This window comes from Semicossyphus pulcher, unplaced genomic scaffold (genome assembly GCF_022749685.1).
Source record: "Semicossyphus pulcher isolate SPU_LCO1_2020_fin unplaced genomic scaffold, fSemPul1.0.p SCAF_8, whole genome shotgun sequence".
Lineage (NCBI taxonomy): Eukaryota > Metazoa > Chordata > Actinopteri > Labriformes > Labridae > Semicossyphus > Semicossyphus pulcher.
The window spans coordinates 10321480-10347809 of NW_027211759.1; the positions used below are offsets into that span (position 1 = coordinate 10321480).

A 26330-nucleotide genomic window follows, 5' to 3' on the forward strand; every position below is an offset into this window, starting at 1 on the left:
ATTTGTTCCAGAAGAGTGGAGACACAGTGGGGGGAGACGGTCTGCCGAATGCAGATTGACTGAGCGCGTTGGAATATTCACCAGCTTTTTAGTGGCTGCTGTATGTATGTGTGTGTCTGTGCATTCACCATTCATGTTTCTGCATATCTCGCCTCTGTAGCTGCCTCCCTCTTTGTACCGCCTCGATGTTTCTTTGGAGCCAGCCAAAATGTCTGCATGTGTCCGTCCGTGTGGCCGTCTGCTACACCTGTTCGTGTTTGTGCGTGCGCTCACAGACTCGCATGCGTGTGTGTTGACAGTAATGAAAGGTTTGGAGTTTGCCGCCGGTGGAGAGTTTATCATTACTCTAATCCCTCTGGAGAGATATTCTCTTGCCTAACCCTCCCACACGTATCCCTCTCCGCACTCAAATGTGTTGTTTGAAACATGCTCTGTCATTTTTCAAACAGAAAACATTACGCAACAAGAAAATAATACATTTTCACCTGGTTTATTGTAGCATTGCGTCCCTCTCTCTGCTGATAGGATCATTGTGTTTGTTCTGGCCCCTCTCTGCTCTCTCTCTCTCTCTCTCTCTGTGTGGCTCGCTCTGCCTTAACTGGTCAAAAAATGGCTTATTTGCAAAATTGTTCAAGAGTTGTTGCAAAGGCGTAGGAGGTGTTATCTTGCTCTGTCAATCCTACAGAGACCACAAAAATAAAAGCCCTCTTTATTCACTTACAAAAGTGTGTAAGATCTTCTTATGTAATATCTCTACACCTCTGTGGAGCCAGCAAGGACAGGAGGAATTCTCTCCAGCAAACAATCACTGTTTTTATGTTCTTAGGCATGTACTGCACGTGTTGAAGAGTTTTATATAATCGAATAACTCTGTTTCATGAAGTTCTTGCTTTTGGGAACATGTTGAAATAACATCAAAGCTTGGCAGAGCTTTTCAATTATTTAAGGAGACACAACTTTTAGCATGCAGTGAGAGACAAAATGGCTTAAACTTTTCTGTCATCGTTAACCAACATCACATATAAAAGAGTCAAGTATGAACCAAACAAAATGCCCTTTCAAAATAAGCCTTAAAGGTGACATATTTTAGCTATGCAATCAATTTTCTATTATTCTCATGTGTTTTTGAATCACGTTGCTTAAGTTTGTTTCCTTTTAAAAATTGTACACATATTTTAATTTCATTATTTTCTCTCCTTCCTCCTGAAACGAACAAGCTATTTTGCCATTCAAAGGTCAGACCTTAGCCACGATTGGCTGACAGTATTTGGAGTGACTGCGTAGCCCCTCCCCTACGTGTGTGCTATCCCACGTGCACTGTCACTCCAAAGTTGTAGAAAACATGGCTGCTCTAGGATCGGTTATTTGGCCTTATACATACGAGCCAGAATCACCAGGAGGTATTGGAATGGCGAGTTGACTACAAGCTAGTGCGAGAAGGCAGCCTGAGGTGAATGACGATGAATGATGATTGGTTGATTTCAGTGAAAGCAAGGTTCTACATAGAAACCTGCAGCTGTTCTGAACGGCCCATTTCAGAGGCGACCTTTTTAAACCTGTAATTCTGGAAAAACACAGAATTATGCAGTTTTTTTTCTCTGTGAACAATAAATAGCCAAAAATGTGAAACCCATGCACAGTATGAGAATATCCATTCAAAAGATATGGCTCCTTTAATTAAGTATTGCTTAGTTAGCATAATCCAACTCAAATGGATTTCATAATGTAACAATAGTATAATTCTCTTTTATTGATATACGCTCGAGGCTTTTCTCGTAAATGTTGTTTCACTTTTACTGTTTTAAGTCACAATTCTTCTTCTGAGAAGGAATTAAAAAAGAAAAAAGGGGAAACACTTCCTCTTTGTGTAAACACCGGCAGAAGTTAAAACAGTGTGTGAGAAAAGGATTGTATTAAAGCTGGGTGTATCCGGACTCTGGAAGCTGTGCTGCAGGGCACCTGCTCTAAATGCTAAATGTGTGAGCATGTGATTGGTGCAGAGCGCAGTGATGGGACTGTGGGGGGATTACAGCTGTATGGGTACCGGTGGTCAGACAAAATAAGACCACATTAGACAGTTTAAGATTAGAAGTGAGGCTGAAGGATGGAAAGTGCAACTATTAAAGCACCACGTACCCAGGAGATAAGATTAGGGTGTAGCCCAAAGCTGCGCTTCCTAGAGATGCTATTGAGCCTGAGGCTTTTGAAGATCTCTAGTCAGCTGATAAAAAACTGTTTTTCTCACAATCAGCCGGTCCTCATATCCTGTAAACATCGAGGATTCATGACAAAGAGCCGTGTTATTGTGCTGAAAAATGTGCTGATTGGAATTTTATGCGCTACATCATCATTTTCAGTCTATTTTGTGTCAGAATTTCACATCAGAGTGGTCGTTAGGAGCAGGTGGCTGCCCCATGCAGGCGTCTGCCAATAGATAATCGACCAAAGGCCCCCCTCAGCAGGGCCGCATTGATTTGGCAGAAGGGGAAAGCTGGCCCTCTCCTCACAGCACTCATCAGCTGCTCTTTCATGTGTGTTTTTAGGAATGCAGAGATGTTACGGCTATAGCTGTCTTAATATTCGTTTGAGTGCCAGTTGAGAGGTTTGAGATCGTCGTGCTTTTTCACACAGGCAGACCAATCTCAGCTCTCCATCTGATTGAGAAGATCCCACCGCCCTCCAATCCCCCGGGGTCCCATTTGAAGCAGCATCATTCCCCTCAAAGTATATAGGCCTGCGATGGGAGTCATCCACTCATAGATCAAAGGGCTCATGCTGCAGAGCTGTGGAGCAGCCCAGTGTTGGAGGTTCCTCCGTCCTCACCATCCCCCTTCTTCCTCATCAGCCTCCTCTCAGTGTGGACCCCGCCCTGGCACCTGCTCCCACTGCGCTCATTTATGCTCATGATTGAGATGTCAGCATTCTCTCTGTTCAACACATGGCATGGCCAAGAGGCTAACCATCGCATATTGTCATCGAGACTGTGAATCCTGTTTGTCTTGAACTCATACTGGCTTCAACAAGAGGAAGATGGAGAAAAATGACTTGGATTAAAGACACACAATTGTAGCTTTAATTCAAATTTGATGATTTGGATCAAAACAATAAAGCAGAACAAAATAATTTCCAATCATTTATGGGATTATTTTCAACAGTGGTCATTTGGATTTGGTTATTAAGCGGGATCTGTTGATGGCAGCGGATTATTGCTAGGCAGAACTCCTGTTGCAGTCACTGGACCATCTGTCCCACCTCAGCCAATGACACTGGGATGATACTCCTCTGGCAATGCAAAATGCATGAAACTGCGCTCTGTGCATTTCCTCTGCTGAGCAACAAATCTACTGAGCATTTTTGCTTAGACAGAAATGACTCAAAATATGTCCCAGGCGGGCTTAAAAGCCTAAAAGGCTAATGCTAACACAGCTAGTCCACTCTGATAGCATAAGAAACAAAGTATGAAAACACGCTCCTCTTTCAGCATTCTCTCATATAACCGATGAGTACGCTGAATGCCAGTGTGCATCATGGCATTCCTTCCTGTTTCACATTGTATTGTGTTAATTGGCTACTCCCACCAGCTGGAAGTAATGTTAATACACTAAGGAGAAGCCGCCACGCTAGCTTCCTGGAGCGCTTAAGTGTGCCAGGGCATCTTGCATGCATCCCATAGCTGGAAGTGAACTCTTTGATGTGATTGCTTCTGAGAAACGTCATCATTTATTGATGCTTCCATTAAAGTAGCATAGACGTCTGTGTAGAGACGGAGAAAAAGGAGGGTTAGCACTGGTGGGACCGGGAGCTTACGAGCTAACAACACAGAAAATGCCCTCCCATCCACACCAGCAGCTTTAGCCTTTTACTTCTTCTCCCCCAACCCTCGGCTTCATATCTCTACTCCTACGTCGAGCCGAGGAGAAAATGTTTGATCCACTGGTCCAGTTTTCAGGAGAGCTGATAGAAGCTAGCATGATTGCTCCAGTGTTAGCATGAAGGTGTTATCTTGTGATTATAGCAAGTGGATGATTTGATTTCATCTTGAAACCACTTATGCTTCAAAGTGGCTGGCTAGTTTCCTTATTGGACACACATCTTCATCATTATTTTATAGTCCTACTTCAACCTTTATGAAAACACGTCTAAGAGCAAAACGGTCAAATGCTTTTAGCTGCTTTATCGTTAGCTGTGTTAATGAAGTGAGCCACTTCACTTTTAAAGGAAAATATGTAACTTTATGGGCCATTTTCATCACATTGTTTTGTCCTGCATGTGTGGTTAGTGTTAATTTGACATTCATGAATTCAAATTCATCAAGAGTTTATGTGAAAGCATGAAATATTTACAGCATTTGGCCTCAGAAATCCCAACCGAATGTTCGCTAGCTTTGTACAGCAAGTTTCTCTGTTTAATAGCTTGTCTTTCTAAAATGTGACTACCACGTTCAACTTGGGTACAACATGTTTAGACACATTTCATCCTCTGCAGAATGTTTTAACATAGCTTAGTCATCAGTAGCAATATCATGGTAGCATCTTATTAGCGTTTCCATTCAAGGAATCCATGGGTGCGCTGGATGGTGGTGCAGTGGTTAGCGCTGTCGCCTCACAGCTAGAAGGACAGTGGACCTTTCTGTGTGGGGTTTGCGTGTTCTCCCCATGCATGCGTGGGTTTCCACCGGGTACTCTAGCTTCCTCCCACAGTCCAAAGTCATGCTCATCAGCAGTGTCGGCTGGTGAAAAATATTCTAGGTGGGGCTGTGCTGTGCTATACTCAGTTTTTAACAACCATCCCACTACGATGTGACACAAACTACGGGAGACCAGTGCTTTGTGAAAAAGTGTTATTAATTCCAAACAAAAAAAAAACAGATACCAGAATACTGCACACACACATATTAGACACACACATATATATATATATATAACCTATATACAAAGAAATGGTTAAGGGGAACATGTGTGCATGTGTCTGTGTTATCTTATTTATACAAGGATTTTGCCCTTCTGGTGTAGGTTTGACCTTTTTCACTCGCTTGTTGGTTGATTTTAATATCTGGCTGATCCGGTCCAGTTTCTTTAATCCGTAATTTTTCACTTAAAGTTCTCCTCTCGAACGGATTTTGAAGAAGAGAGTGTACAGAGTTGTTTGCAGTGTCAGCGTCCATCATTGTCATTTCCATCACTCATAGACTGATCAGACTTCAACCACCGAGACTAACCGAATTTAGATGTCAGAATCGCCTTTTGGGGGATTATTTTCTACGACACTGATTGGCCATATTCACGTTGATATGCGCGTATCTTCAGTCCCTGATTGGCTACTCGTTTCTGCTTTAGGGGCACTTTTTCCAGCGCCCCTAAAGCAGAGACAAGTAGCCTTACTCTTGTTTCCCACATTTCCAATGAACATTAATTAATGTATATATTTTTTTGTATATATACATGTATATATATTACATATTTAAATAAGTAATTTTGTTAATATTAATTTTTTAAAAATAAAATAAATAAAAATAAAAAACACTCTCTCCACTAGGGAGGGCTGCGTCCTAGCGCCCTCTATTGGCCAGCCGCTACTGCTCATTAGTGTTGTCAAAGTGGCCAAAAATTACGATTATTCCTTCTAAAAAAAATCCAAAGACACAAAGATAAACTGACTTGCAAAGATATATTTATTTAAACGTAAACATGCCTTCTAAAAGATCAACTTTGGCTTCCTACACCTTGCAAAATAGATAATTTGGTTACAGTAGAGCGGACATTAGCGCTCTGAGCAAGCTGTGCTGTGACAGGTATATTTACTTAAACACATCTGTTGTCTTAGCTCGTTTCTGCAAGACTAAAGTTCATTATTAACGTATCATAGTTTAAAGTGATGTTGTGATGCATTCAAAGATGCTCCATAACCAAGAGAGTCGCGCGAGGATATATGATAACGCGTGAGAGCTCGCGAAACAACTGCGGTAGTGCTGATTTTTCTCACATCGAGTATTATTTTTAATGTCCGAAGATCCGTATTTTATTACAATCCGGATATAAATTCAAATTTATAATATTCGTTGACAGCCCTAATACTGGTTAGGTCATCTGGTAAAATGTCCCGCCTGTGTGTATGCGAGCGCGAATGTTTATCTGTCTCTATGTGTCAGCCCTGTGATTGACTGGCGATCGGTCCACGGTGTAACCTGCCAATGACAGTTGGGATAGGCTGCAGTCCCCCTTCGACCCTGAACAGGAGAGCCTAAGGGTTAAACATAGAGAGACTGCGAGGGATCCGTTTAAAGAACATGAATATTGGGCTCTGAGATGTATGCACATAAAATCTGTAACATAACGTCTGTAAATTTGACTAAATGCATGCAAAATACACAATCTTAACCAGCTGTAAAGTGTGTAATGTGCTTAAGTGTTGCATATTTTTATTCATAAGTCATTGCCTGACGGCTGAATTGTCGAAGGATTACTTAAAAATATGTCTTCAACATCATCAGTAAAAGCCGTATTAAGATACTTTTAAAACACAATGTTAGATCGAGACTTTATATGAATATAGTGAATGTTAATTTGAACCCGCTGATGGTTCGGGCAGGAGCTTGCATTGTAGCCGCTGCCTTTGGTGTGTGAGTGTGTGAATGAGAGGCAAATTGTAAAGTGCTTTGGATCAAAGTGCTTTATAAATGCAGCCGCTTAGCATTTAGCCATTTGAATAATATCTGTTTTTTTCTATCTTCATTCTTCTGCAGGGTCCTCCAGGGAAGTGGTGGCTCCCGTCGAGGTCTCAGAGCAAATGGTGCAGAAGCTGAGAGGCAAGAACGAGTTCACCGTGCTGGTGACCCTCAAACAAGATCACCTCAACTCTGGGGTCATCCTGTCTATTCACCACTCTGAGCACAGGTATGATCCCTTCACATGTTTTTATTTGGATGCAAATGTTCAACAGCGATGCACCAGAGATCACATTTTGAATCAGTGTTTGTGAGAATATATTTTAATGTTGTACATTTCGAAGTTAATTTGAGATGCTTATTTTAGCATGATACAGATCCACAGCTGAAAATGTCACATGGATTACACTAAAGCTGTTTTTCTCTCCCAAATGATAAGGCATAATTAGTTGTTTTCTAAATTTAGCACCCCTCTCTGTTCTGTCTTATCAGCAGTCTGTAATGTGTTGATTGAAACCTGAATATTTGTATCTGATGAGCATTTAGATGTTTTACTTGTCTAGTAAACAAAAGCAAATCACCCTGTCTGCCGACGTATTATTCTTCACAGTCCATCGACGGTGCAAACATTGAGTCTGCAATCGTGGATCGAAAACTGATGAGACGCTATCTGCAGTTAGCATGCTAATGTTTTCCATTAGTTGGTGGGAGCTGAGCCGTTGGATGATCAGAACAGCAATCTGAATCCTGCATAATGCGCTGATTGAACAGTTTGTACATTAAAGTCAGTCCTGAGACGAGAGCTCACAGGGATGTTAATGACTTTCCCCGCCGCTGATTAGCTTTCCCGGCAATTCATATGCGACAAAGCAGCGCTGCATGGTTTCATTTGGAAACATGGCAACGACTAATTCAGCGTCAGAAGTGGTAGCTGGTGCGTTTATGGCGGCAGGATAAATGTGCATGCATGACAGGGGGAAAGTAAATCTATTAGATCTGGTGTGCAGACAGATCAATTCTGTTGCTACACTTGAGTGTATATTTTTCTTTTGAGTAATGTTTCCAGCAAATGACCCAAGCTTAAGTAACTCTGTCTTTAAAGGTGATGAGTGTGTATCGGCAGCTCTTTCCATTAGTGTCACTATGCTGGGTGAATCTCAGTCGTGTGAAGAGGAGTGTCCTGTTAGAATACTAATATGCCAACGTAAAGGCTCCACATATGAGTGTTGCTGATGTTGCACTTAACCATATAGTGCCATTATGCTCGACAAGTGATGTGAAAAAACTCTAAATGGTGTTGCAAATCTGTGCAGATGTGAGTGCACTGCCTATAAAATAAGTGACTCGTTATCTCTCTGCACTGTGCTGAAGAGGAGCCCAGAGTTTAGTCGCTTAGGTGATGCATTCAGGTTTTTATGCATACAAAATAAGGGTTTGGTTCCAGTAATGACACTTTAATGCAACGGGACACACTGTACAATGCAGAGGAAGGAAACTCATAGAAAAACTGTCACCTACTGGCTGGTACTAGAAGCATCTTTCTGACTCTTTTATTCTGCAGGTTTCTGGAGCTGGAGAGCAGCGGCCAGCGCAGCGAGGTGCGTCTCCACTATCGTACCAAAGGCCAACAGGCCCACACTGAGGTGTTCCCCTACAGCCTGGCGGATGACCAGTGGCACAAGGTCTCTGTGGCCGTCAGTGCTTCGCACGTCATTCTGCACGTCGACTGCAACAGGTGAGATGCCGGGGATGAACTTATATATAAGATAAGACGATAAAACATGAAATAAAAGGGCCAGTTCGCCCTCAACCACAGTCCTATCTTGTTATTACGGGGAGCTGATGCCATTATGGTAGAAAAAAATGCAATTTCCTCTGTGCCTTTGGAGGACGCTATCTGCTTCTCCAATGGGCCCTGGAAAACCTACGCCAGACTACGTGAAATGTGTCATCTGGTGGAGGCCAGGGAGCTCGCTAAACTACACTTCCTCAATCTAGGACACCTGCCTCCGATGTCATGTCTCGTTCAAAATTGTCAGGTTTGATACGTAGACTGCAGACCTGAAGATTTTTTAGACGATCCACCGGTAAAGCGTCTCTCGCTGGGCCGTTCCTTTCAGAGGGAGGGGCGCAATGCACGCTGGGTGTTGTAGGAATGTAGAATGAGCGAAACCACGAGCTGTTTGTACGACTTTCTCCACAGCTATGGCGCCAATTTCAAATATTATTGCTTCCATCGATTACAGAGAACACCAGCTTTGACTGACAGTGGCTTTTTCCAGGGGACAATTGCTCCTTTAACACCATATGTGTTGTGATTTGGGAGAATACTGATGAACAACAAAGGACTGTATCCAGTTCTACAACTAATTTAAACTGAACAGAGAGTACAAATATGATTTGTTTCCAAAACTAACTACAAATAAGGGATGCTCCAATCCCATGTCGCAGCTTTGTCTCAGCCCAGATAGTGATCTTATTAGGAGGATTGGGCGTCTGCCATGAAGTGATGGATCCATGTTCACTTCAGTTCAGTTAACTTCTGAAAATATCATCATCAAATTGAGTATTCCCACGATAAGTCACATTATTGACAGAATAAACTCTAAAAAATATGCAAACATCCAGTGAGTTGTACAGATTGTTAATCATGGAGAAAGAGAGCACATATTGAGCTGGGGATATTGGAACTCTATCAGGAGGAAAAATGCAATCAGTGCATCCCTGCTTTAAATGATCATCATTAGCTGTCACATAGGACCTCTATTTATCTCATTTTATTTGAAGTAATAATCTCGAAGATTTTCATGTAAATAAATGTCTGTTAAGTCTCTATCTATCGCCGAATGAGGTAACACAATGGTGATTGAGCCTATGGCCCGCTGATGAAAGCCTTTGCATTTGTAGTATTACAGACTGGGTGTCAGTCGCGACTGTCACAGAAAAAATCACAAGCGGCGCCCAGTTTGCGACATGTTTTCCATCAGCCAGCAGTGGTTGGTCTGCCAGAGAGGGTAGGCGGAGCTAAGCGGCTGCTTTTCCGCTCTCTGCAAGTGTTGCGAGTAAACAGTAATCTACTATGGCTGAACAAACAAAGAAAAGATCGATGACTACAGATACAACTTCAAACATAAGTGAAAATCCAAAGAAAAAGAAACAAACTCAACGCTCAGATGAAGGCAAACAGTCTGAAAAGGAAAGCGACCGTCAGCGAGGAAAATCAAGAGTTACAACCGGAGCCAACCGTGGACGTCACACATGCAACACTGTCTGGATATCTGGGAAGTGTGCTCCTGCAATTACCGTTTATGGCCAAGGGGGGCGAAAGTGAGATCTTCGAGATTACTTAACTTAAATGGTCAAAAAATTTACAAAGTGGTCGTTGGAAAAAGCATCAACAGGACACAACATGCAGCTGCACAGTAGGCGGGAACTTTAATACAACACTTTTATTCTGTCATTGTGCAGCGAAACCATCCCCATAAGTTAGATTTGTAGAGTTTTTACTCAAATTGTTTTGCACTTATTCATGCAGAAAGGTAAAGGTAAGGAATTCAATGTGAAACTACTTTGGCAAGGGAACGTACTGTACTTAACACCACCATGAAGCAAAATGCTGAGTCTGCATGGATTCAGGCAGATGGTAGATGGAGGAGAGCAGAAGAGGCCTGCAGAGAATACTTGTGAAGGTAATAATAGAAGCCATTGTCCTCCCAAATGAAGATATTTAAACATTTTGCTGAATTAATTACCAGATGTTATGCAAAGCTCTCTAAATGGAGAATAAAACAGGCGATCTGGACAACAAAAAATCGACTAATTTTGATGCAGTAACGCCATGTCTCCTATTCAGAGAAACATAAACGAGAGATAAACCAAGTGCAGTTCTCCTCTCTGTATCCTAAATTGCATCACTGACATCCTCCTGGGTAAACTCACATCAGGCAACCCTCCTTCACTACCCTGCTCTTGATCAGGGTTTAAAGCGGGTTGGAAGCTGTCGGCTTTCATGAGCTGGTGCTTCTATAAGAGATGGAAAAATAATTGTATGATATTGAAGTCAAAGCATCAGCTAACCAGCTCTCGGAGAAAAGAACAAACGTGTGTACTAAAGGACAAAGATGAACTGAAACTTAACAGGCAATTACTTGCTGTAAGTGAATGGAACGACACCACAGACTGTAAGCTCTGCAGAGAGACTAATCTAACAGTTACACCTCAATATGTATGTGTCAAACAATGTCAAATAAAATATGAAAAACATTCCTCTTTAACATAACTTCAGCACTTAAGCACAGACTGTACCTTTTACTAAATCAAACATAAAGCGCCTCCTACGCTGTTGGAAGCATTTAACAAACAAACTGAGCCAACTGAAATAGTGTGAAGATGTACTGAAGTCTGCATTTATCAGACAGAAACAGGACAAACTGCAGACATGTTGTGGAAAAGGTAGAACAAAATGTGCATTTTTGACCTCTCCCAGATCACAGAGGGAGCTCTTACTGTTCTCCTCTAGAGTGGACGCGACCTGTTTCCAGAGCTAGAGGCAGGATACCACCCCTCAGCTGGGCTCAGACAGACCTCTGTGCTCGGGTTAGGTTCAGGGTGACACAGAGCTCTGGATGGTAAATCTCTTTAATCAGACAGTATGCTCTAAGTTTTGGTTTATACAAATTCATTCATTATTCAGACCATTTCTGTTCAGAATAAAATAGTGTTTAATTTAAAGTTGTAATCTCAGTTTGAAGATCTCAGTTTTCTTCTCTTTGGCGGCACCTGTGGCGATAAACGGTAATTCCGGGAGCACACTTCTCAGATGTGTCCGGTTGTAACTCTTGATTTTCCTCGCTGACGGTCGCTTTCCTTTTCAGACTGTTTGCCTTCATCTGAGGGTCAAATTTGTTTCTTTTTCTTTGGATTTTCACTTATGTTTGAAGTTGTATCTGTAGTCATCGATCTTTTCTTTGTTTGTTCAGCCATAGTAGATTACTGTTTACTCGCAATACTTGCAGAGACCGGAAAAGCAGCCGCTTAGCTCCGCCTACCCTCTCTGGCAGACCAACCACTGCTGGGTGATGGAAAACGCGTCACTAACTAGGCGCCGCTTGTGATTCTTTCCGCAAAAATTGCCACAGATGGCTTCTACAAGAAGATTATTACTTTAAAATAGTGTTGTTTCAAAAATAAAGTCTGAGAAATGCCAAAAGAAGATTTGTTTAGTTAGTCTGTTATCCAGGATTCAACAGTCGCAACATGTCACCCCACATGGTTTTGTGGCGTTTTCCTAACATAATGTAAAGATATACACAAGATTTCTACAGCTGTGTATAGGTTTTATAACCAAGATTTCTACATAGCTTTACCTTATTAAGGACAGCTCTGATAAAACTTTCAATCATATGAATATCTGTAATGCAAGTTGATCGATCGCACCTTGACTTGACCTGACCTGCGATCATACGTGCATCTGCTGTGTAAAAGGGGTGTTATTGTTAGAGTGTGAAGATTTGCCTCCTGGCACAGTAAAAGAAGCAGACGGTGATGCCATGTGCATCACAGACAGCATGGGGCTCTCTATACCCTGCTCAGGAGAAGGGTTAACTGAGGATTTAACCTGCGCTGCAAAGTAGGGCTGCATGATTAAATGATTTGTCATCCTCATGGCGATATGAACATGCGCGATAAAAAAACTCTTTGAATTGCAAAGAATAAGAAAAAATGTTTTATGTGCAGTGGCTTTACGCTTAGCGTGTGAACATTTGACCATCAGATCCAGCTATGGATACACGGGCCATACATTCACATGATTCTGCCTGTCAGATGAAGCCGTAGCTGGCTCTCATTTTCCTCCACATTTTTGTTATGTTCAATTCAATTCAATTCAAAAGAGCTTTATTGGCATTGGAGACGTTTACATTGCAAAAGCAAGCGTGAAATAAAAACACAAAAGCAAGAACAAGAGAAGATTAAGAAGAAAGTGTGTAACACTGCAGCTTTATAATCACTTACACATGAAAAAAATAAGTCATGTTTCACTTCAAATACGAACTAAAAATGGTGAATTTGCTCTTAAAAACAGATAAGTAGGGCTGAACCATTAATTGACATTTTATGGCCGATAGCAATTTTCAAATCACAGGAGGCGCGATTTGTTAAAGATAAAATGGAGAGTATCTAGCTTCCGTATCGTGACGTATTTCCGAGTGAAACAGGACGTGCAGGCGGGACATATCATTAGAGGGATTTGATTTGATCGTTGAGAAGCGGGCGTAGACAGACGTTCTCCACAGCGCAGTAGCTAGCTAACTGGCCGAGCGTTCTTGGTGCTCTGCGGCTAAATGTTGCAGATTGATTGACAGGTGGATGTCATGATATTATTGGTTGAAATTGGTTTGTACTAGCTTACGTGAGCACACGTGATATTTTGTTTTACAGGAAGAAAAAATGATCTGATTTTGATATAAGAATACGATGAAAATGATTTTCTGTATTTTTTTTTGGCCTATATTCTTAAATAGATGCAAAATTACATTTTTCATTTCAACTCGACTTTAAATAGTTTTTTCAATAAAATGAGAATAAGGATGTACAAATGATCATTTCCTTTAATGTCTCAAATCGTACTGATATCACAATAAAAGTCAAAATAATCGCAATTAGATATTTTTTTTAAGTCGCTCAGCCCTACAGTGAGTAAAGATAATTTAAGTAAAAATAGACTAATGTAGATATAGCTGTTAACATTATAGATATAAATAGGTTAGGTTACTTGATTTGTACCTGTAGGTAGATTTAGTTTACAGGGAGTGAGTCAGCCTCCTTTTACACACACACATAATAGACAGCACAAAACAGACTTGTAAAACATGATACATAAAGTGACGACGGTGCTCAAGACTAAAGGGGGTAACCTTTAGTAAATATAAAAAAACTTTTTTTAAGTCGATTCGGTTGCAACAGCCTGACACATTTTTTTGATTAAGTACAGAAGATCAAGGAAAATGTGGTCGATGAAGACCTTGTGGTGAAAAGGAACAGCATCTCTGCTATCGGGTATTTTTCAGAGATTGAACAATGTTTTGCCCATTCCATCATTTTCTTATTTCCTTATTGGCCTGTTTTAGCGTGAAAACATGTATTTTAGATGTGAAAACAGACAAGAAAAGATGTCTGAGTTCATTAGTATGACTAATAGCCTGCAGGGATTCCTCTAATCATTCTGTATTTGCCTTGCAGGATCTACGAGCGGGTGGTGGAGGCCCCCTACATGGACATACCCGAGGATGCTTCCTTCTGGCTGGGACAGAGAAACGCTGCTCACGGCTTCTTCAAGGTTAGCTCTGCTGCGGCTCAAACTTTCCCCTCTCAGTATATGAATGTTGATGCCTGCCCTGATGTGTGATAAATGATTCAGAGCTGCTCCGACGCGTAATGCATCTCGGCTGTTGCACCAGCTTTTAGCCCGCGTCCATAATCTCGATGCGTACTGTATCTTCTCCCTCTTTGTGCGGCTTGTTTGGTTTTATTTATTACAGCTGTTGGATTTAATTGTGTGCATTTCTCAAGGCTTACCATTTTAATTTGAGGGTTGCACCGGCTACCCGAGGAATAGAGTTTTTTTTCTTTGTCATTGTTTGTTCCCTTTTCCCTTAGTCTGCAGCTAAGCCCAGTGCAATTATCTCAGCAACCCCCACAGCGCTGATTTGGGAGAAATCATTAAATAGCCTCTGGACTATGCTCATTAAGCTTTGTCTATAGTATTGTTTATCAGACAGGGAGTCATATATCGCCTCTCCCAGACTGGACTCCGCCGAGAAATTTCCCACCTGGGGAGACATGTTTGGGCTAAATGTCAGCTCACCAGCCACTATAAGTGTTTTAATCAGCCTGCTAGTGTGTGCTGGATGTGCGTGTTTACCTGTGTGTTAGTCTCTTACGCATTGTGTCCCGGCTGTTGAATTTCCTCCGTGTTAATTGGTAGATGAAAGAAGCCTTGGAGGTCACCCACTAATCTCGTCACGTAGCAGCATCTCTCCTCGCCACTCTCTCTGAAGCCTTGATTAGTTGCTAGGAAGACTCGCCTCCTTTTAAAACACACTGCTTCATTAGTACACTCACACACACGGGCCAAAAGTCAATGTGTGTCTGTGGGTGTCAGCTGAAGATGAGAAAATCACATCCCTAACAGTAACAGAAAAGGCTTGAATCAGAATGAGCGTATCTGCACCTCTGCTTCACAACTAAATGAGTATCTTCTCTGCAGTCCGCGCACATCGTACGGTAGATAAATCTGCTTTATCTTACTTATCCAGCGACACAAGTTCTATTTGATTTGTACGCTGATGGAATGAATTGTTCTACTTCCTAATTTATAAGACAGAAAACAATTTACTTTTAATTCAAGCAATCCCAAACGCAACAAGAAACAGCAAACAACATTTTATTTCACGTCAACTTTCATTCCAAAGTGACTTTTTAATCTGGCAGAAAAATCTGCTCTTGATTGTTTGTATTTTGTGGAAAATTACTTTTAGTAATTTTACTGCCTCAGAAGTGATTCAGTTCTCACTCTGCCATTTGTTGTTTTTCACAAATTCACATTTCCGGTACAGATGGAGCCAACCGTCAAAGACGTCCCACGTGTTCCTGCGGGCGGGCTGCAGTGAACAGAGTGTCACTGACACGGAGGAATCTAGTTAAAAAAGTTTTCTGTTGCCAGAAGCTGCAAAGCAAAGTCAAGGAACCGGGCATTACAACACAGGCTTCTCTTAAAGCTTCCTGTTCCTGTGTTATACATCCAAAATATGTCAAATGATCCTTTGCTCTTCTATTCCTGAGAAGTGTGGCACCATGTCAAATTGTTTATCCAATCAAATGTGTTGGAGGGAAACTAACTGCCCCTGCCAATCATATAAATCTGCATTTACCCAATAACTTCCGGATCGTTGGAGCTCATAGGAATCAGTTTGTTGGATGTAATTTAGCAAAGACTTTGTTTCACTTTGTAAAAGACTTAACTGATGAGTGCTGGTTTAGCTCAGTCATAAAATCAGTGGCCCGTGTACAGATGCGACAGTCCTCCATGCGGCGACCTCGGGTTAGGGCTGCCGTGTGGGTTGCCCCACTCTCTCTTCCCCTGTTTCCAACACTTTGCACTGTCCTCTTTATGAATAAAGGCATAAAAGGCCTGTAATGATAATAATTTAATGATTTTTTAATTTGACTTTTTCATCTTGTTTATGTATTTAATTTACTGACTTTTTATTTGTACAGGAGCAAATATGAAGCATGTTAACCAAGGCCAGCACGACAGCATTTATAGTATAAGCTCATTTACAATGCCCGCCCCTATAGGCACACAGGAGACGCTGCAAAACATACTTAACAATCAGAGTCAGAATCAGGGTTTTTTATAATATCAGGATATTGGTAAGTGCAAAATCTTACAGTATGACAAATAACACAGGAACAATAACACCGTTATATCTGTATCCACCTAAATATTCTGTTTCCCCTGATGTCAAATTACTGAAGATAGAGATGCTTTCACTGTCGTGTTACTGTAACTTTAACCATATACTCTTAAAAAAACATAGTCGCTATTAGCAAGGTATTTATCCCAGTATATATTAGGTTTATTGAGATGCCTGATTGGAAATGTGTACGATGGCTCCAGTTGAACACATAGTTTTAATGTTTTGGAACAAAAGAATTACCAAGTCTCACAGACACAATCTGCGTCCGTTTCAGCAAAACGTTCCAGCGAGATTTTTACATTTACGGCCGATAAATTGAAGAGGCAAGGCAGTTTAAGAAACAATTTCTCCCTAAGTTGCACCCCTCCCACTTCTGTAGGAGAAATAAATGCACTAAGGGAATGAAATGTGCACTGGTTACCATGGCAACTAAGTTTTCCGTGTGCATATGTGTATATGTGTGTATGTGATTGGTGGTCGGCAGCAGGATGAAAGTACCTATCAATTTGTTTTATATAAATGAAATTGAATGTGTATTTGCTGTTTATGCTCATCAGAGACACAATATTCTAACTGAAACTCCCTCATCATTGAATCAGTTAACTTCCTGCTGGCGTCCGGTTATGAATGATTCATCCGTGCGACGACATTGGAAACACATTATCTCACAAGTAACTTCTCAGTGTCACTCCCCTGATTTAGCAAACATATTTGCACTCGCTCTCAGATTTACCGCTGTTTGTTTGTGTTCGGTTTTACGATGGCCGCAGCCACCAAAGCGCTCATAAACAGGGTTGTTGGTTTTGTGTTTGCATGTCCTGCTTACGCCCGATTCCATGTGGCCTCATGTGGAAAATGTACCATAAGCACTCTCAGACACCACGGCCCCCCCTGGGCCTTTACCCGCTTACTACACATTAACATGCTTCATCTCGTCTTATCGCCTGTCTGACTTGTGTGACGTGTTACTCTCCTATATTTATAACTTTGACGTGTTTGTGTTTGTGCAGGGAGTGATGCAGGACGTGGAGATCCTGGTGATGCCACAGGGCTACATCTCACAGTGCCCAGATCTCAACAGAAGTGAGTGCGGCCTCTTACTTAACACATTTAAGGAGAACTTCATTGAGTGTTTAATTTAAATTACCTCTGGCTCTTATTTGGCGAGGCACTCGATTGTGCTGGTTTCTTTCTTTTATTTAAATTCTTGAAATTGACTCTGAACTCACTGGAGTAAAACTGCTTTAAAACAGCTTAGCAAATGAGAAACAATCCATCCCTCAGTAACACTGTGGTTGATAAAATGTTTTGCTTACTTCAGTAAATGGGAGAATTCCCACAGTCTCTCCTGCGTAACAAACTGCAACTTGATGCTTCTAATTTTAAATTCATGTAGCTGAAGTTTCAAAGCAAAGCAAATTAAGCAAAAAATAGGCACTGCAACTACCTGAAGTTGTGTTACTCTGCAGACACGTGCATAGATAGGACCCAAGTGCCCTTACTTTAAAGACGAAAATCTGAAGTAGTATCCACGAAAAATATGCCTTATCAATTAAAGAAGTACTGCGCATTCTCCACCCCCTCCCAAATGATTTTGTCTCAATCAATCAATCAACTTTTCAATGTGTCCTGACTTGTCATGAAAAGCACACATCACTCCAGCCCCACCCCAGTGCAGTTACAGTGAATGATATCTCTCAGGTTAATTATGAAATCAAGCAAAACACTTTTTATGTTATCCATTAAAATAACCAATAAGTAGGTCAGTAGGACTACAGTATGATATAAACAGTTCCCATGTTATCAACATAATGTGTGATTATGGATGGCGGCGGTGTGACAATATCAGGGTGGGAATTGACCCTTCACTAAGTCTTGCCCCCCTTGGTTACTGTTGCTACGCCTGTCAAGCTTTCACATCGGCATGTACATATTATGGCGTTTTCAACTATAACAGTGAGAGATGTTCAAAGGGAAATAACAGCAAATTTCTGGAAAAATAGTTCCCGAATATCAGAGAGAAGTCGACAGAAAGGATGACAATACGCATTTGAAAGCTGCATCCACAATATAATTTGTCAGCAATTCATGTTTAGGACAATCATATACAGGAACAACAATGTTCTTGCACGGCAGAGCAAGTCAATATATTGTTTTATTTTAAGCTAATGTTTAGTTCTGACTCCATATAACTTTTTCCTTTTGTTTAAAGCGCGTCAGTATATTACTCGCATCTCATTGGCTTGATCCAAACACTGCATCTGGATTAACTTATAATTAATATTCAACCGTCTTTGTTTGCTAACATGCTAACCTAGCCAAGTTAGTAAGCGTCTTAACTTGGAGCAAACGAAGGAGTTTTCGTTGATCCAAGCTGCGAGTGCGGTCTCCCACAGTTTTTAATGTCCGACATCTCTCCTCTGGATTTTCTGGCTAAGGAAAAGCTAAAAATATGACTCCCCCTTCTAAACTTTGAGGAGACCCGCTGTTGGACTTGCAGATTCCAAATGCACACCGTTGCGGCATCTGAAAGCTCGACAGGCCTCCCGTGCCTAGTTACGGTTGCTAACGTAGGATTGGAGATTGGCCGTTCAAGGGGAGGGGCTTAGCGAAGGGTAAATTCGTGCATGTTGGTGGGGCTTGAGCTCCTGCCCCCAAAAATGTCTGTGCACTGCCCTGTTACTCTGTGACTTGGATGTGAGGACGCGTCTTTGTAGGTGTAGGTGTATGCTAAATGTCCTGTTTTGCAGTTTACAGACAAACTTCATCTCCTGCTAACAGGGAAGACGCACAAACATGTCAAAGTTTAAAATGATTCTCAGATTTGACGCCTCCACGCGTGCAAAAGTTGCCAGAGGACACAGCTTTCTGCTGTTCAAAGTACGAGGTCGTCTTGCAGAGAGGGTACCTTAGAATATGCATCCATTAATAAAGGGAAATGAGAAACAACATTAAGCTGCAATGGTAACATTTTAAAATGTCTCTGCTGAAGATAATACTATTATAATCCACTTGTTGCTAGGATTTAGGCATTATTGAGTTTTAAGTCCTATTTTTACTCAGTAAATAATTACTGGCTTGTGTGCAAAATTTCTATTTTCATCTACAACTAAATGAACATAAATCGACCTTATTGCCGGTAACTGAATTCTGTGCATTTTACTGTGTTGTCTATGCTATTCTCAGCATGCCCAACCTGCAATGATTTCCACGGACTTGTGCAGAAAATCATGGAACTGCAGGATATCCTCGCTAAAACATCCAGCAAGGTAATGTAATGTGATATAATGCGTTTTATTGTGAAATTTAATCCCCAAATTGAGGTTAATCTTAAAATAAAACACAGTAATTAGAGAGAACTGTTAGAAGTGTTAATTGTAAATGAAATATCCACATGTCAATGTGCTGCTGCCAGTAATACACATTGCAACAGGCAGTCAGTGACACACTAACCTAAGACGTTTGCCATTGTTAAAGCCTTTTCTGTTCTGATGCAGTAACTGTGCGTGTAAGTGGTGTTAATAGCGTCTAATGACTGACTTTTGTGAAGCTGTTAGTTTGCCTTTGAATCTGCTGTCTACATGAGGATATAGACGTACGATGAGGCTGACTCTCATCTTCTCTCCTTCTTGCCTTTTGTTTTTCGGGGGGGATGGCGGGAGCAGCTGTCCAGGGCCGAGGAGAAGATGAATGGGCTGGACGGCTGCTATTGTGAGAGAACCTGCAGCGTCAAGGGGGTCGTCTACAGAGAGGACGAGGGCTGGACAGATGGCTGCAGGAACTGCACATGCTCGGTGGGGCTGCTTACACGGATTGCTCGACAGTTTGTGTGTGTGTGGATGTGTGTGCAGACGTGGGTGTGTACGTCGGAGTAATAAAGAGCAAGGGAGGGCATTCGTTTTAATTAAGTGTGTAGTAGTGTGTGTGTGTGTGTGTGTTTGAATCCGGAATAGGTGCTCCTGTTTGTGATTGTTTCATGCATACATACATGTTTGCAGGCATGCGAGTGTGACATGAAATAATAGATATATGTTTTCTCTCTGTGTGAATGTGTGTGTGCTGCATGTGTGTGTCTGTCTGGGAGAGAAAGGGAGAACATGCATTTTTCATCACGTCTGCACCGAAGTGTGTTGTTTTGTAATCGTGTGTGTATGTGTGTGTTCTCTGCAGACATTGTAGGAGGACTCGGCTTTTTTTTTTGCGACCCTATTCATCAAGTGTGTGTAGCTGGGGTGTGTGCGCGGGGTGTGTTTGGGTGCAGAGTGCAGGGGCCCCATTGTCGTCGGCTTGTATTCTCATTATTTCCTTGCGTTCGAGGAGGGTTGCCCCAGTTACCCGAGAAAAAGCTACTGTATTGAGAACCTCCACAGTACTCCGGATTAGACACATCAACAACAGTGCTTAGTTATGCTCGGCCCTCTCAAGGGTCCACTTTGCTGCTGCATAAAGTGTGAATAATTGGCAGAAAGAGAATTGGAAGCGATTGGAGATCTGGGGCTTGTAGCACATCCGCAAACAGATTTCACCCCCTGTCAGTCTACTCAACTTTACAACATGAAACTCGTTTGTTTCTACTGAGCCCCTCCAACCAGCCAATCAGAAGCCTTCGTGCACCACTACCCAACATGCAAAAAAAAATAGGAAATCACATATCTCTGAGTGCACCGAACCTAATTGCTCTTGACAGTTGATAATTATCATCAGGGATTTGTTCTGCCCACTCATCCAATGAAATCGCCCCATACGCCAGGAGCTGTGTGTTGCCACTCCCGGGCTGCAATTAAGGAATTAGATGGGATATGTTCCTTACCTTATGTGTGGCAATTAGCTGAGACCTTTGAAATTCAAAGGTCATGCATTAAGATGTTATCAATTATGTGGATCAGGTTCATAGATGTTGCTGTCACAGAGCTATCATCCGTGCAAGCAGCGGTAATTACAGGCACACAGATAAGCTGCAGAAAATGAGAAAGCATTAGAATATATTATATTTACAGGTTACTGTGGAAATCTACTGCAGGTTATGAGGAGGTTTACAACACAGGGGCATGCCCTTGATTTGTGCCAGGATCCTCTACTCCAGCATATTTTAAAAAACACAACAGAGTGAGGAAAAGGCCTTAGTCAGCCATTTATCCAATATCTATACCGCTTATTCTGTTAAGGGACAAACCCAGCTGTCGTTGGGCGAGAGGCGGGGACATCCTGGACTGATCGGCAGTCAATCACAGAGCTGCCTTTCCCGCTCACATTTACACCTTTGGGCAACCTAACGAGCATGCCTTTGGACTGTGGGAGGAAGCCAGAGAGCCTGGAGGGAACCCACACATGGACGGGGAGAACATACAAGCTTCAGATTAGATGCAGGAACCTTCTTGCTAACAATGCCGCCCAGGCCTTAAGTCAGATTCACTTCAGAATAGAGTTGTTGCATGTTTTCAGTCAGATGTGAAACAGGCGTTAATAATTGTACAACTACAACAACTACATTTCCGGAATAAATTGTCTATCTCCTGCAAGTGGTGGATGTAATACACAATGTCACCAATTTATTTCATCTCCTATTTCACAAAGACTCTTTAAAGAGTGGCCTTGAGGCTTTGTAGTGTGTGACAAGGTAGGGATTCATGTTGAATGGGGGGATGGGGTGGAGGAGAGCGAGGTGGAGGGTGGAGGGACAGCAGTATAAACACAATTATAAAAAGGATATTTTGGATTGTGTGAAGTGAGGTCTGTGACGAACCACATGTGTATTTGGACTGTGTGTTTGGATTGTGACAGTGCTTTACAAATCGGTTTACAATTATCATTATTATTATTATTATTATTATCAATATTGTTCTTATTTTTCTATTATTGTTATCATTATTATTATTATTATTATTATTATGCCTGAGTATGCATCAGATAATATCAGCAATCTCCAATAAGTTTTAAGGGATCCTTATTATACATATTTATGTATCTGTTTATATAATATATAAATATCATCAGATTTTTTTTGATGTTTTAATATCAAACCGTATCAGTCAGAAACATTCAGTATCAGTTGGCCTATAATAGTCACTCTTTAAACAAAGTGTTTTGTTTCTGTGTTCCACAGAACGGCACGGTGCAGTGCGAGGCCATCTCCTGCCCTCCTCCTCAGTGCCCGGCAGGCACATCGCCGGCCTACGTAAAGGGGGCCTGCTGCAAGGAGTGCCAGCGTGAGTGGAGCACTCTTAACCCTGTCACCCTCCCACACTCGTACATTCATGGACACAAGTGAACACAAACACACGCAACAGCAACAGCAACAACACCACAACCAGCACCACCACCACCAGATTTAGAGCACGCATCACGCCTCCACGAGGGCTGCCTGACAATTGACCAGGGCTCCGCTGTGTTGCTAAGCTACCTCCTAACATGCCTCTTGAGATGCGTCCAACCTTTTGCATATACATGGACCGATCAATTATTCACTAGCTGGCTTCAAAACACAGATGGCCACCAGTCACACTGACATGAGCCAGTAAGTGTGGGCTCGCCGCATGTGATGTAAAGTAGTCTCTATTTATGGCAGACATGTTTGGAGCTGTGATAAAAGTGAAGAAGAAAGAAATGTTAAGTGCCTGAAATGATGTACGCTCCCACGGCGAAAGTGTCTTCTTAAATGTCCATTTTTTAACTTGTGAGCGCTGATATGTTCTCGTTGGATAAATAATTCTGTTTCATCACGTATCTACATAGAGGGTCTGGCTTTTTTTCCCCACAAGTCTCTCAGTTCAGCAATGAACTCTTATTAGCCTCCTCACCGCAGCGCTCTGCATCTCATATTCTCTCAATTCCCCTCTCAATAAAAACGGATTTCAGAGGATATTAGCTTTTTTCTCCACCCTGGTATTCTTCTCATATTAACCCAAATGAACCTAAAAGTGATGTATTTGCTTTTAAAATGCAAAGCTGTCAATGTATGGAACAAAACCTTGCATAAAGTAGAAGAATTAAGTAGCTATAATGTTTCTGTTCTTACCTGCAACTCATAGAAGGTTATATGTTAATGAAGAAAACAGAAAGCAAACTCTACGTGTGGTTAGTATTTCTTTGTAGAGCTCACTCCACATCTTGTGCAAGCTGAGTTCACTTGAGAACTTTCTCACCACACACTCCCACACGCCGCTGCTGTTGTTGCTGCAGAGTTAACTCTTTATCAGCTCCGAACCATTAGTCCTAGATTGTAATCAGCTCGCGTCGGCATCGTTACCACCGTCCTGCGGGTCGCGGCTGTAACACAGGGGCTTAAAGCGCGACTCCCAATCTGCCGCTGCGTTACACAAATATAAACACGTAGCAGGTAATCCCTTTAAACTCAACACCCCTGCGCTCACTTATCTCAACGAGCTAGACAAACACACAGCTAATTACGCATGCTCCGGCTTTGGAGAGAAGAGCGCGGCAAGTTTCCCCCCACAACAAAGACACGATTCACTCTCCAAATTAAAGCCTTATCTGGCCGCACAGGGCCGTGCACGGAGGGGCTGTGTTTTTTTATGATGGTCTGTCAAGTAGAACGTCAAACGGCTCTTTTAGAAGTCCTCCGCTTTCATGATACACCGCTTTGTGATAGGGCCTGACCTGAGGTGTCAATCACTTCTCTTCCTCCATCGCTCTGAATCCGTCTGACCCTCGTCAAACGCAGACTTTCTGGACGTGATAATTTTTTGCCCGTAAATTGTATTAAATGGATTCTCCTAAGGTGTTGCAGTGAGGAGTGCTCTCTCGCTCTACATAATAATTATTCCATTGCTTCCTCAGCGGCGTTGCTTAATTGTGTGTAATATGCATGATTTGGTTTGACTTAAAAAAAACGCTTTAAATAACAAGGAAAGATTGGATCATAGCAGTGTGTTAAAAATGTGTGTGCTTTATATGTGGAGAAGGTATTTAAGAGCTTGATAAAATATTCATGAAAAATTCAGTATATGATGATTTCATTATTTCAGACACATAGATCCATATCAAAACACAATACATACAATAAAAGACAAAGACAACAACAGAGGGATAAAGACATGAATAAAATCATTACAGTACAAATAGACGACTGTGATTTAAAACACATACAGACGATTTTTCCAATGTTTCCAGAAGCAAGAAAAACACCTTGTGGGTTGACATAGTGCCATCATGATTAAATGTTTACAGTCAGATAATCGACTCATACATCTGCACATTACATTTCTAAGCACGGCATCGGAGGCTGGAACATTATTAGATACAAACATATCGCTTGCACTCGTCCACCTTGGTACCTTAAGTAGGATTCAGAATGCATTATTGTATGCCACCTGAAGCGTTTTCATTTTACCTTCACTGTAGTTACACCACAGGTGGGCTGTGTAGAGTGGAGCACAGTAAGCTCTGAAAAGATCTGTTTTAACAGCGATTGTGCAATTTTTTTTATTTTGGTTAGCATTAACAAGATCTCCCCCGAAAAACAAACAGAAGTTATGTAAACATGACAAATAAATACATTTGGGGATGAAGCAACCGAAAAGCTGTAGGCTGAAGCTTATTATGCCTTTTTACACAACATAATCTGTTAGGAAACCATTTAATAGCTTAACCTTAGTTGTGTCTCAAAGCAGAACAAACTAAGTTCTTAACTTTTCTTACAAAGAAGAAAAGAAAACTGAAGTTCCAAAAGAGTTCATTCTGAACAAGAAGCAAAAACAATCATCGTATATTAGTTTTTATGACCTTATTTTTTAATTCTATATCAAAGCTACTCCACAGGTCTACCCCTTTGACAGATGCACAGTTCTGCTTTAAATGTGTCCTTACTTGTGTTTTTCGAGAGTACCTGTTCCCCTTAGTTTGTACCGGTTGTCTCTTATATTGGTGATATATGTATATAACAACAATATATAGGGGATAGTAGACAAACAGAAGAGTCAGGGGTTCATCGCATCAGATGAAAATATTATAAAACAATCAGACATCAAGAATCTCGATAGTGTTTTGGTTTGTTAAATCAGAGAGTCATTTCACAGACGAAAAAAACTAATTTTTTATTACTTAATTTACATTTATGATTTAGAAAAATTGCTAACAACATTATATAATATATTAAAAAACTAATTTTTTGTGATATTTGATGAAAAATGCAACACATTCTTCCATAAAATGATCACTGATGTATCTGCAGAAGTCTTACAAGAATCCGTTCTTTTGAGAGCAATGTTAGAATAGATGTCAGATTATATTAATCACTCTGGGTAACAAATCAAGTAATTAAATGTTTTTTTTTCAATCCTTTAGCAATCAAATATTTTGGGGTTTTAGTTAGTAAATTAAACGGATTCAAAAATTAAATTAAACATCTTTCAGCAGCATGTCACGTTAAATCAGTCACTGACATGTTTTGAAGTTTTTTTGCATTCTTACTCGTTAAAACAGATCAAAATCTAGATTACTTTGTTAATTATGATAATGAGATAATGTGATTTCATGGGACTAATGTTTTTTTCATGTGTTTATTAGTTTTTCCTTTGTTTGTGTGTTTATTTGTGTGTATGCTGATGATGTTCCTGTGTCCTCGTCCAGCTGTCTGCCTGTTTGGAGGAAGAGAGCTGGTGGAGGGCGATCAGAAGGCTGTGCGAGACTCCTCCGGCAGGTGCCTGCTGTTTGAATGCAGGGTAAGTCATGTTCACACACACACACACATGCATAGAGAGAGAATAAACACACTCACACACACTCATTCAAAATGATTTTATCAACCCTGTGCAGGAAGAGACGCCACAATAAGTCATGTAAAACTTCACTTTACTTTACATGTAGCAGTGCCCGACAGCTCACTCAATACTGGTTCTGCAGCTTCCTCCCAAACTGAGCTGATAAACCGGGCCTCAGAGAGCCAGCGTGTCTGACTGTCCACTTCAGCCGACTTTCATTCATCTGGCTTGTCATCGTTTTCTTTGTGATCCAGAGAAATTGGCCAAATCTTTCTAATTGAGTTTACATTTGGAGAGCAGAGCGTTGCACCTGTCAATCACAGGATGCCACAGCCCTTCTTCAGCACCAATCATCAGATACCACACTGGTCCCAAATCAGATTCATTTCCCAATTATTCCCAGTATTTGCTTTTGTCTGCCTGGTGCAGCAGATGGGTGGGTTGCTCACTTTTGGGACTAATTCACTT

The 26330-nt window shown here is 41.3% G+C and overlaps 1 protein-coding gene across 1 annotated transcript in view; it reads left to right on the forward strand.

Moving 5' to 3' along the window:
* LOC138612948 (protein kinase C-binding protein NELL2a-like) overlaps nt 1-26330 on the forward strand; it is a 99917-nt gene that overhangs the window by 5801 nt on the left and 67786 nt on the right. The window contains exons 3-10 of the mRNA XM_069686484.1: nt 6743-6893; nt 8226-8399; nt 13904-14000; nt 17154-17226; nt 19330-19412; nt 19809-19937; nt 22247-22349; nt 25732-25823. Coding sequence (XP_069542585.1) covers nt 6743-6893; nt 8226-8399; nt 13904-14000; nt 17154-17226; nt 19330-19412; nt 19809-19937; nt 22247-22349; nt 25732-25823 — 902 coding nt within the window. The remainder of the gene's footprint in view (nt 1-6742; nt 6894-8225; nt 8400-13903; nt 14001-17153; nt 17227-19329; nt 19413-19808; nt 19938-22246; nt 22350-25731; nt 25824-26330) is intronic.